The 12,534-nt window shown below is 47.1% G+C and overlaps 3 protein-coding genes across 3 annotated transcripts; 1 reads left to right on the top strand and 2 right to left on the bottom strand.

Annotated features, from left to right (window-relative positions):
* On the top strand, positions 1–1,061 carry LOC123184744 (uncharacterized). Its single transcript, XM_044596815.1, has one exon. It carries the CDS (start codon positions 61–63, stop codon positions 826–828), a length of 768 nt encoding a protein of 255 aa, XP_044452750.1. The 5' UTR covers positions 1–60; the 3' UTR covers positions 829–1,061.
* A 925-nt stretch (positions 1,062–1,986) lies between these two features.
* On the bottom strand, positions 1,987–2,872 carry LOC123184743 (RING-H2 finger protein ATL5-like). The gene has a single exon (XM_044596814.1). It carries the CDS (start codon positions 2,682–2,684, stop codon positions 2,193–2,195), a length of 492 nt encoding a protein of 163 aa, XP_044452749.1. The 5' UTR covers positions 2,685–2,872; the 3' UTR covers positions 1,987–2,192.
* Positions 2,873–5,286: 2,414 nt separating this feature from the next.
* Positions 5,287–7,911, bottom strand: LOC123187503 (60S ribosomal protein L19-1). Its single transcript, XM_044599373.1, has 5 exons — positions 7,692–7,911; positions 6,364–6,486; positions 5,964–6,277; positions 5,628–5,683; positions 5,287–5,541 (listed from the first exon to the last, which is right to left on the bottom strand). Exons 1-5 carry the CDS (start codon positions 7,801–7,803, stop codon positions 5,517–5,519), a joined length of 630 nt encoding a protein of 209 aa, XP_044455308.1. The 5' UTR covers positions 7,804–7,911; the 3' UTR covers positions 5,287–5,516.
* Between the last annotated feature and the right edge of the window lie 4,623 nt (positions 7,912–12,534).

Raw genomic sequence — 12,534 nt, 5'->3', positions numbered from 1 at the left:
GCCGCACAGGCGCCATGACCAAAGAACGAAACGGGGGAAGAAAAACAGTACACGAGCACGATGGCCACGGCACGAGCACTCCGTCTCTTCGCCTCAGGCTCGCCAGCGACCCGGCGCGGCCTGCCCGGCGCGCACGGCCGCGCGCTGTCCGCATTGTCATCGCAAGCCAGCGGCGCGGGCGATCCCGCGGTCCACTCCGGCGACCATCCGAGCGACGACTACGCCGAGGGGCCCCCAAAGTTCTCCGGCGCGGAGGAGGCCATCGAGGGCAAAGGCCAAGACAAGCATCCGCCGTCGTCCGCGACGACGCGGCCGACGGAGGGGTATGCCAAGGAGCATCGCGTCCCGCCGTTCACCCCCTCGGGGAAGCTCGGGTCGCAGGAGCTGGCGGACCCGGCGGCCGGGTCCACGTTCACGCAGAAGCGCCGCTGGTCCTCCAATTCCAAGCCAGCCGGCAGCGACCCGCTCGGCGACGCGACGCCCGGGGACGAGGAGGCCGCGGCGCGGAAGGTGCGGGAGGAGGACCGGGAGTACTACCGCACGCACAAGCCGTCGGCGCTGGCCGAGGTGGAGTTCGCGGACACGAGGAAGCCGGTGACGCGCGCCACGGACGGCGGCGCCGAGGACCGGCTCGAGCAGGACGTGCCGGGGACCATGGTAGAGGACACCGCGGACGCGTCGCTGGCCCGCGCCGAGGCCATGTTCCGCGAGGCGGCCTCGCGCGGCAACCCCGCGTGGCCGCACTCCCGCGCGCTCGCCGCCATGCTGGCCCGGCAAGGCGGGGAGGGCGGCGATGGCGCCGGGGACGCCGCGCCCTGGGGAAGCTAAGCTGATTCGTGTCTCGCTCGCGTGACCGTCACTGACACTACTTTTAAGGATAGTAGTGGAGTGTAAAATAGGTCGCCACGTTCGTGTAAAATAGAAGCCTGATAGTGCCACTGAATAAAGGGTGCCAGCGAATGTAAATATGTTGGCTTGATGTTAATTTCTCTTTGCAACTGCAAATTTGTATACGCTCCGGGTCATGGCCCATCGCCCATCTCGACTCGTAGTTCACAACTGCGCCTTTGTTCTATGCTATTTCATCGCCATGGTGGTACATAATTAACCTGCTGTAAAAAAAACATCGACCTAAGGTCAGCTTCAGCTTTCAGGGTGGTTTGCTGCCTTCACTCTTCTGAACCAACTTGAAAAGATTTGCTGCCTTCACTCTTCTGAACCAACTTGAAAAGAAAAGGGTATGGCTCTAGAGTTCAAACGTTCGCCTGGAGAACTCTTAGAAAAGCAGAGTGAAGTGGATGAGCAACAACAGTGCGGGAGCAGCTGAACCCACAAGACACATGGTCTTCTCCAAACACTTCGCATATGAGCAGCAGGAATAGAAGTGAAATCACCGTTACAAGAAGAAGCTCTTGCTCTACAAACAGCCGCTCAGATCGGTACAACTCTGACAGACAATGAAATCACATTCTACGTTGACAATCAAGTCTTGGCTCAAGCTGCAGCTTCCGGGAACGTACACAACAGCCCTGGACATTGGCAGATCGGGCAGTCTGGCTACATTTCAAGTTCAGGTTTATCATATCAACAGATAATGGAGCTCACAACTGTGAGTCTACAGCAGATCTTGCTCCTGCAAGTCTGCATCCAGATATGACTTGTAGCCGTTATAGTTTCCATTCAGAGGATCTATGCCCAATGCTTTTAAAGCTAGGTAATCTACAGATGAACGACTGTAAAATTACTCATGCACATTCCTCTCAATGTTCTTTTCTTATCATCATTCCTCTCAATGTTAATGATACACTTTGTCCAAAAAAAACATAGCAACCGTAGCGAGTACAATGAGACACAAACTAACCATATACTCCCTCCGTCCGAAAACGGAGGGAGTACTTGCATTTTGCTAAAACGACCAAATGTACGTGTCATATCTGTGCTGTGCTGTGCTGAAAGAAGTACCAACTGATGGATCAACTATACACATGTCAAGCAAGAGAAATATATGTGCCTTGGGTGAGCAGGACAGAGCAAAGCGCTGCGGCCGGATATGCGAATATGCCCCAGAACAGAGACAAACGCCCGAGCTGGCTTCGAACGACGTCTATCTACGTCTACAATTCTTCTACATGCACACGCACGTTATCGACCATGCGGACCACGGCCGTCGCTCCTCCTCGCCTTGGTTGTACTCACTCGGGCGAGGCCACGGCGGCGCGGCAGAGGGGACACGTCGAGCTGAGCCGGAGCCACGCCGCGATGCACGCCTCGTGGAACCCGTGGCCGCACCCCGGCAGCAGCCGCCCGGCCTCCCGCTCCCCGAACTCCGAGAGGCACACCGCGCACTCCTCCGGCGCGCCCCGATGGCCCTCCTCGCCGCGCACGAACGCCGGGAGCTGTGACACCGGCGGTGCTGCGCGGTGGAGGGGCCGGGGGACAACGACGACGCGGACCGGGGTGGCCGAGTCGACCCGTGCGCCGGGCGCGTTCGCGGCGACCACCTCCTTGTTGTACACCCAGACGAAGCGCCCCGCGAGGTAGAGGAAGAGGAGCACCGTGCCGGCGGCCGTCAGGCCCGTCGTGCCGGCGCCGGAGAGGGTCACGCCGACTTGCTGCCACGACGGGCCGGCCGGAGCGGGGGCGGGGGCGGAGGCTGGAGCAATGCCGTCCATGTCCGGTGACATGGCAGAGCGAGATCGTACGAGGTGGCCAGATGGGTCCGGGTTTTAAATGGGCATGAAGTGCACTCCAAGACATCGTTTGCGTTTACGTTGTGCCGTCATGTTCCTTCGGATAGGTTTGGTGACAGCGCGGGGCAATCACGTTTTGGCCGTGCAGCATTCTGCCTGATTCGGAAGTCCCACATGATCCAAGGAAGCGGAAAGAGAAGGATTCAGACTCCAGTACATCTCTCGACGTTTCAAACCAATGGTAGGATATAGGCAAGAACCCCCTTTTTAATTCAGAAGTCTAATATATGTACTTTTTGGCTTCTACTAAATAGAGAAATTGCATTGTACTCCCTCCGTCCCATAATGTAAGACGTTCTTACATTATGAGACGGAGGGAGTACATCTTTCACTTTTTTATTTTGGTATCGATTTTGATACATATAAAATAAACTCAAAGCAATTAGATTTCTCACTCGCCTATGACCAAATACACTTCCGTCTTTATTGTATATATTTCATATAGGACGCGTCTAGCAGATGGCCGTTGGCCCGCTAGCGCTCAAGAGTGGCCGACCGAAAAAGAAAATATTTTATCTCCCTAATCTATAAATGGAAATAGTTGGCCCCTCTAATTCATATTAGGAAAAATGAACAAGTATGAACATGTGTGAACAGAAAAAGTAAGAAATAATTGGAAAGCACCCACGTAAACAGGTGTGAAGGCATTTAATTTGGGTTTTCAAAATTTAAAAAAAACATAACTTTCAAACTGCGCATCGAAATTAAGATCCGTTTTCATTGTTGGAACCCTGGCGACGTGCTTTTCGAAACTAGATCCCGTATGGGTATATTTTGATGAATTTTTTTTGTGCAATTTTGGCCCCGTTTCGTGCAACCGCCAGCCGTCGATGTGCAACTACCTGACAGTGGATGTGCAACTTTTTCTCTTACCCTATAGACGTGCAGTTTTCAATGATGGTACCTCCATTCCCGAACTACCTTTAGTGAGATGTGCAACTTTGTCAGTTATCCAGACCAACTGCATAGTACTTAATGTGCAACTTGCCCCTTCCCGTGGATGTGCTTTCACTGTTTGCTGTATCGGTCAACAGCCTACCAGTAGATGTGCAACTTCGAATATTGTCACGGTCAACTATCTAACAGTGATGTGCAACTTTCTCTTGTACCCTCCGTGGAAGTTTCCCTGCTAGCACCAAGCCCAAACTACCCTTCTAGTGAGGTACGCAACCTTAGCGCCCCGTTTATATGCATATTTTCACTACCCTCATTAATATGCAACGTTTCATTACCCTCATAAATGTCAAATTTTCATCATTCAATTATCCTTGCTTGTGAGATTTGCAACTTCGTATGCTGCCCTGGACAACTACTTAGCAGACTATGTGCAACTTTGTTTGTGACCCCCGCCAACTAAAAATACACATCCACAAGTAAGGAGAAGAGGGACTTACACATTGACTAATAGGCAGTTGGCTTGAACAATAGACTAAGTTGCACATACCCTTGGTAGGAAAGGGGGGGGGATAGGGAGGGGGGGTTGCACATTGACTACTAGGTAGTCGGCCGAGGCAGTAGACTAGTTGCACATCAAAGTTGTCAGGTTACAACCTCATAGGAAGTTGAATCATGCAGCTTAATAAAATTGGTTTGAAAAAAATTGCACAATGTAGTACTAAAATTACACCATATAGCATCAAAGTTGGCATCAAAAAACTTCATACGAGCAATGTGAGCGCGAGTCATCATCTGGTCAACTTAGTATGACTGTGTTGTGCAACTTACCAATGGTCATATCCAATTAAGAACTACTCCCTCTGTTTCAAATTACTCGTCGCAGAAATGGACGTATCTAGAACTAGAGTATATCTAGATACATCCATACCTGCGACAAGTAATTCGAAACGGAGGAAGTACTATATGTGCAATTACAACTACTAAGGATGCCAGCAGAAAAATTGACTAGCAAAAATTAAATCAACTTAAACAAAAACATCATCTAGCCAAATTATATCGTCGTGTTGTGCAACTTTCCAATGGTTGTATTGGACTTGAGCTACTACCATAACCAACTTTGTACACACTATGTTATACGAAAGCCCTCGTCTTCGAGCTCCACATATCTTTGACGAAAGTCCTAGTTGGAGCAGAAACCTTGGGCTCTCTAGTGCGAGCCCAGCCACGCCACCTACACCTTCACCGTGACCCAGTCTAGATGAGGGGAGCTCGTGCTTGGGCTCGTCCCCATCGTGCTGGAGGGAATGGAGGGACGAGTAGCGGATGGCCCGTCGCCGAGGAGCTCAGGGTCGAGCCAGAGGAGAAGACCAGCATGTTGTGCAGTCATGCCATATAATCATGGATTACGACTCACTTTCAGTCCAAACATTGAGTGGACTATGGAGGCTCTACATTTATTTAAACCCATAATTTGACAGATCCTCAACCGATGGCTAAAGATGATAGATCTTGAAGCAACAAGGATCAGCTTTCCTCGATAAATAAACTATAAATCTACAGATGATAGATCTTGAAGCGGGTGGGTCCAGAATTACACGACGAATTAATCATTAGAGCACGTAAATTTGCACGCACAGAATGTTAGGTTCAAAAGCATAATATAATACCATTAACCCAAATGGTTTAACAAACTCTGCATAAGCATCTCTGATTGAAACATCCAACAGAACAAACACGATATGATATTTAAGGTATCTGACACGCTGACACAAACAAGATATTGCACAGAAAACAGTTCTGAACTTCTGATGTTCCAAAATTAGGCTAACCCTTGATATTACCAGAAAGATAAAGCTTCTTATCAGACCTTCACTTCTTGGCCTTCTTAGGTGCACTGTAAACACAATACAAATCGGAGAAGGTAAGATAAACCGAAGAAAACACATCAACTATGTGGAGAAATTTTTTGGAGGTACTTACGCTGCTGCCTGAGCGGGAGCTGCAGCCGCTGGTGCTGGTGCATGATCTCTCGGGCCCTGTTTGCCAGATAGTACAAGTCAGCCAAATTGTGCTAACAACAAAATCACTGCTGTACAACAGTAGTAGCAAAATCAATCATGTATGATAGCACTATATTCAACTTCAACATCCAGCTCTTAACAGTCTGTTAAGAGAGATCAACATGCAAATGCCACCCCTATATAGTAAGGCCCACTTTGATGGAGTACGAGATGTGTAAACAATTAAACATCTTGTATTTCAGACAGAATACAATGCAGGACCTCATTCACAGGCAAAATGAAAACATCATCTTACCTGAGCCAATCTCTCCTCCCTCCTGGCAATCTTCCTCTCCCTGCTTGCCTTGCTCTTGGCGCGCTTGGCCTCAAACTGGTCAGAGAGGGTCTTCTCTCTTGCCTTCTCAGCCTTGGACTTGTGGATACTCTCCATGAGGACCCTCTTGTTCTTGAACATGTTACCCTTGACCTTCAGGTACATGTCATGGTACATGTGCTTGTCGATCTTCTTGGCCTCACGGTACTTGCGCAGAAGGCGCCTCAGGACACGCATCCTCCGCATCCACAGGATCTTGGTGGGGAGCCTAGCCTCCCTGGTACCCCTACGCTTACCTGTGCAGAGAGCAGAATCACAGGTTACAACACAAATATCTACAATAACAAATACTATCATGCCAGTTAAAGCTGCAGCTACTAACCATATCCAGAGTGACGGCCCTTCTGCTTGGCCTCATGTGCCCTCCTTGCACGAGACCTGGAGTGGATCTTCTGAGGCTTCCTGATGATGAAACCATCCTTCACCAGCTTCCGGATATTCTGCCCTGCAAGTATTAATCCAACAATAAATCACAGTTATGCTCAGTTATGAATCAATAGAAACATCATAATGCAGAATGAAGAGCTCCAATGGATTGAAACAACACTACAGGTACAAATTACACACAAATAAGAGTTAAAACAAACACAAGAGCAGCCTATTATAAACAAACATAAAGCAGAAGAATGTATGCGATTGCAATACACTGACAATTAAGTGCATGTGAACTACGTGTTTATTAATACAAACCAAGGAACATCATAAGGAGCTAGGTAACATTCACAAAATGAAGCAACAATTAAACCTTAATAGACAAGACTGCTGGTACATGAATTACAAAGGTAAAGGAACACCTAAAGCAGCTACTCTGTCACCGGAAGAACATTTAAGTGGAGTTATCATGGTTTAGGCTAACAGAGCAACCTGTTTCAGTATAATTAACAATGGTGTATTGGGTTAAGGCACATGAAGATAAATGAACACTGAAACCAGCTAGGTAAAGGAACATCAGAACAAGCAACTCTCTTAGCTTCAGCAGTAGAATAACTTTAGGAGGTTAGGCTAATGGAGAACATGTTCCTGATGACTCAACTTGTTCTATGGACAGGTTAGTAGGCTTTACAAGTGCAAGCAGGATTTCTAAAACCTGGTTCGAACTCTTGCTGTACATGTTTTGCAGTTTACCAGTGCCCCGTAGAGGAAACCTATTCATCACAAGAAGACACCCCCATACACTGCCCCATATACATGGTACCAATATGGATTCATACTATCAAATTCAGCAATTTACGCATACAAGCCAGTGAATTTAAAACTAAATACACTGCAAGATGCGTAAACTACGCAACATATGTTGAGAGCATGCGTGTAGGCTCAATCTAGACGAAGCACCTACATGAATCGCCGATTCATCCGCTATCTGAAACGCCGTCAAAGTGGCACATCACAGCCACATAGCTATCACGGCAGCTCAGCACAAAATCAAACCCATAGAGCGGTCAGCCACATGATGTTTCGTCTAAATACTCAGCTACCCGAAGAACACGAGGCCGTTCATCCGATCTATGAGAAGGCGCAGCACAAGCAAGCAGCGCTCTACCCGCCTCGAACGACCTAAACCTCGCGGGTCGCCGCCTCGGCCACAGATCTACGAAACACGCGAGATTTATCGAGCCGCGCGACGAGCGAGGGAGAGGGGGAGGCGCTTACGGGAGTTGGCCATGGAGATCTCGTTGACCTCATTGGGGTCGAGCCAGACCTTGCCCTTGCCGCACTTGAGGACGCTCGAGGCCAGGCGCTTCTGCAGCTTCAGCGACACCATCTTCGCCGCCGCTCTCCTCCTCCTCCGGTCTGGTTGTGGCGCAAGGGTTTGGGGAATGCGGCGCTGGCGGCGCCTTATAGCTCCGGGGGGATTAGGGTTTCCCTGGCGCGCGAGTTGGGCCGGGCCTTTGCTGTAGGGCTCGCTTCGCTCTGCCGCCTGGGCCTACGGCCGGTTGTAGTTGGTTGGCCCGTTCAGTCAGAGAGGAGGATATCAGCGGTGTCCGACTTTTCTTTGCTGTGAAACCACGTGTCTCTAGAGAAATTGTGAAGGATAACGTGTTGGCTCATGGTAGTAGACATCTCGATCAACGGTCAAACTCTCAACCGAGCAAGCTTGGCATGCAAGCGTCCTTTGGCAAGCAAACTTCTATCCTAGCCAAAAAGTACCGTGAAGGCCAAGTATTGAGAAGTCAATCAAATAAGAAAAAAAATTGTTTTTACCGCTCTAGATTTTGCCAATTTGTTATGCCGTTCTAGATTTTGACATTTCACTTTTGCCACTCTTAGCTTTTAACAATTATCACAATTGCCATTTCATGGCAAAAAAAATTATTTCATTTTTGCCACTCTTGGCTTTTGAAATGTATCATAATTGTCACTCTGAAAATTTTGCCTTTGCCACGGGAATGGCAATTGTGATAATTGTCAAAAACTAAAAGTGGCAAAAATAAAATGTCAAAATCTAGAGTGGCATAAGAAAAATTGGCAAAATCTAGAATGGCAAAAACAAAAAAATTCATCCAATTAGTGAAGCAAGTTTTCTTATGGACTGGAAAATGGATGTCTATATATATGGTCTTCTTTGGGGAGAATTATGAGGTAGAGAGATTTTGAGTACTAATTGCATGCGGGTAGTGCGCGTAGTTCTATGTCGATAATTTAGCTAGCTAATTAGATATGTATTATATGTGATAAGATATGTTTAAAAACTACATCCACATATGAATCTGATGATATACTTTTGATGACATATAATCAATAGTATTTAGTTAGTAAAATCGATGACCTAAAACTACGCACGCTCCCTATACACCTATACGGACGAAGTAGCTCGTTTCATCTACCACAAAAGTTCACAAATGATTCATATATAAAGGACCAACAGGTTTCCCTCCCTACACCTTGTTTTTATTTTTCTGGTGGTTATGCACTATTAGGGAAAAGGCTAGCAGCAGCGTGGGTTCTAGGTATATCAGTAGCGCGGGGACCGGCACTACAGCTAACTCGTAGCAGTAGCGTGTGCGCACCCGCGCTACTGCTATACAAGTGTAGCAGCAGCGCGCTTCGTGGAAGATCGCTACTGCTAATAGCTCTAGCACTTTTTGCGTGGACGCGCTACTGCTATTGTAGCGCTGCTGCTAACTTTTCTTCACTCGCTACTGCTAATTTTAGTAGTTTTTGTTCTGCATATTTGTTTTGTATTTGAATAGGCTTTATACAATAATCTTTAGCATATGATACGCATATAAATGTAATCATAGCATATACATGCAAATAGTCTCATCAAATCATGTCATCATCATAATCATCATCCAACACAAAGTGGTCTCTCGTCATCATCTCGAAAATAGCGATACAAATCTTGATTACTTGCAACTACATCGTCATCCATCTAAACAATGATATACGTGAAAAGAGCTATCACTTTGCGTGAACCTAAACTAACTACCGGTTGTCGCTCGGAAACCGGAAACCGGTACACCTGGGCCTGACATTCCGGCCACTCGTCGTATACTCCTGGCATAGCACTTCTTCGTCATCGGTGATCTATACACCTGCATCGTCACATGAGTCGATGATATGCAACATATATAGTTGAGCAACAGAAAGAGACAGACTTGGCAAAAGTAGAAGCAACATATCATAAGCATAAATAACAAAGTTCATCATACCCAAAATGCCCTAATTAGAGTGATCTTCGCTAGTCGAGGAGGATGGTTTAATTACATCACAAATAAATTTTCGTCGTGCATAATTCAAAGTTTCGTCATACAGATAGTATGGACTAAACGGACACATTGTCATATATCGACAATCACTCCATGTCGTGCCATCCATCCAAATCAGGGAGATAGTCCCCGAGCTTAGTGAAAGGCTTCAGGTCGAGACGCTGAGTGGCTACGCGTGTTCGGACGTCTTCCTGCGACATTTGTCCCTCTTCGTAGAACATCCCTATTTTTTCGACGACCTCCTTCATGATGATTTGGGCAAGTTCACGCTGGATGTGATAGAACTCAGCTCGAAATCAATGATCCTAAGTTCTTTGCCCATTGCAGAATATGGGCATCGCCGGATGTAGGTGACATGCGAAGGTTTTGGTGATCCCGTCTGTACTCCAGCATCTGGTGTAAGACATAGAATCCATCATTAAGATAATCACTCGGTTGCTGGATGCAGCAGAAGTCGGTCTTATGGTCGAAGGTGGGCCTGCCGTCCTTTTTCTTCTTGTCCTTGACCTCTCCACCCCGCGTGTCGTAGTAAAACATAGCACTGTCGAGAACAGACTTGACGTGGGTGTAATCCTTTTTGTTAATGTTCTTCGATGAGTCCAAGTAAAGAGCGTGGGAGTATCGGGGGTAGAGGATGATGAGGACGGCGCGCCCGCCGCTGCGCAAAATAAGTGCACCTCAAATTAATTAGCCTCCACCGTGCAAATGAATGATTGAAATCAAAGGAAGGATATCCGCGCGGATGACTTACATGGGATGATAAGGCACAAGAATCGTCTCCTTGTCCTTATTGGTGAGCAAGAAATTGATGATGTATTCCCTCGCGTATTCACAATGCTTTGCGTAGGCTCCCAAGAAGGTCTCGTGCATGAAGTACGGGTCAGCAACACAGATATAAGGTATCTGCTCAACCCCGATGAGGTAGTTCATGTGCAAAGCATAAAGGCGTACAAACGCAAAATCCAGCTTCTTCAAGTGAAACATGTTGAAGATGTAATCGAATCGAAGGAAGAACTTCTTTGCGGGGAATGTGTCGACGTATGACAATCCCCGCGGCACGTTAACCACGTAGAGTGGGTATCCTGGATTTTTTGAGGCGATGAGGCATTTCTCTATCCGCAGCACATCGTCATGAAGTCTCCTTAAATCGCCAAATCTGGCCCGCAGCGCTGCTTCAGGTAGGATTGGTTGTCCGGGGATATGCCATTTTGCCGCACAGGGGATATCTATACGGTCTTGAACCCGAGGCTGCTGAGGTGGCTAGATCACGGAAGCAGCTTTTTTGCCTTTCCTCGGTCTCTTCCTAGACTTCTTTACTACCGGAAGGTTGTCCATAATACGTTCAGACTCCATAGGCGGCAATTCAGGCACCGACTCATGACGCTCAACCCCTAAGTAGGCGCCAGTATAGACATACTCTTGAGTGTCATCCTCATCCTCATCCTCATCTATGGCGATGTCACCAGCGACTAATGGAGTGGGCAAGGTGTTGATGTTCATACCTAACTGCGTGCTCGTGGGTGTGCTTGTTAGGAAGTCGTCGCATCTTTGCTTTCGGTTCTATACCGGCTCCGCTCCCCGAGGCAGCGCCGGTCTCAGTCTCAGCGCCGGTCTGCGTGTCGGTCTCAGTCCCTGATGCGATCGGTGGGCCCAGCAACATCGATTGATCGTCGGCAAGGCTCAAAAATTCGTCTGCCGCCAGGTAGACATCATCGCGATCACCAGAACCCTGTCCTTCATCATTGCTAGCCATGTTTCCTACGATTAAATCTAGTAAATTAATTCTAGACCTAATAAAATGAATAATGATATACAAAAGGCCTATGTTTTGCAGGAACGTTAACTCCTTCCTAGTGCGGCAAATCCTAGGCACTCGATATGTCCTAGTTTGTAGCACAAGCCATGCCGAAATTCACGGAAAATTTTGGCATGACCTTTGCTAAAAAGTGGACAAATCGAGAACCTGAAATTTGCTGGAACGGAAATGAATCAACATTCCGGCAAAACATAGGCCACTCAGCTTCATTCCCTGGAAACAACAAAAGGCCGCTTGGGCACAATCGAAACATGGGCAAACACAATTGAGGAATTTGCATATATCCTGACCACTTCAAATTTGCATGTCCTAGCGTTTGACACTTCAAGAAAATCTACACAAATCTCATGCTCTATCAAACTCAATTCAAAAACCAAATATAGATTATATTTAGTTAACTACTGAACTAAACTTTACTCTAAACTAAACCCTACTGCCCTAATTAACATCTAGTTAAACAAACTCAATTCAAAAACTAAACCCTACTGAACTACTATGTGTAGCCCATCGGCTAAGTGATTAGAATTTTAGTATTAGCGAGTTTTAGGTGAGACGCGCTACTGATATATGTCCATCTGCAGCGCGCTTATTTTGCACGCGCTACTGTTGTCTAGCAGTAGCTCTTTTAACAAGTGTTACTGCTAAAGTTCTGTGTATAACATTTTCCCTAGTAGTGATGGTTGTGCAATGAGTTTTAGTTTATTGGATTTGTGTAATTAGTAAATGTGACCGGACAACTCCTGTGTCACCTTTGAAAGGGCATTTCCCTCCCTAAATGGTTTTGGTGTTGATGACCACACAATTTGAGGACTAATCGTGTGTTTGAAGTACACATGCATATTCAATAGTGGCACAAGACGGTTAGGTACCCCTGTAGAAAGAAAATATTTGAAGACACGGGTTTCAACGCTTTTGTGTCTATGGTTGTAGGAGATGTGTATTAAGAGGGGGTGTCCGCGTTAGAGGT

This window comes from Triticum aestivum, chromosome 2A (assembly GCF_018294505.1).
Source record: "Triticum aestivum cultivar Chinese Spring chromosome 2A, IWGSC CS RefSeq v2.1, whole genome shotgun sequence".
NCBI classification, from domain to species: Eukaryota; Viridiplantae; Streptophyta; class Magnoliopsida; order Poales; family Poaceae; genus Triticum; species Triticum aestivum.
This window is presented reverse-complemented; position numbering and strand designations above follow the sequence as displayed.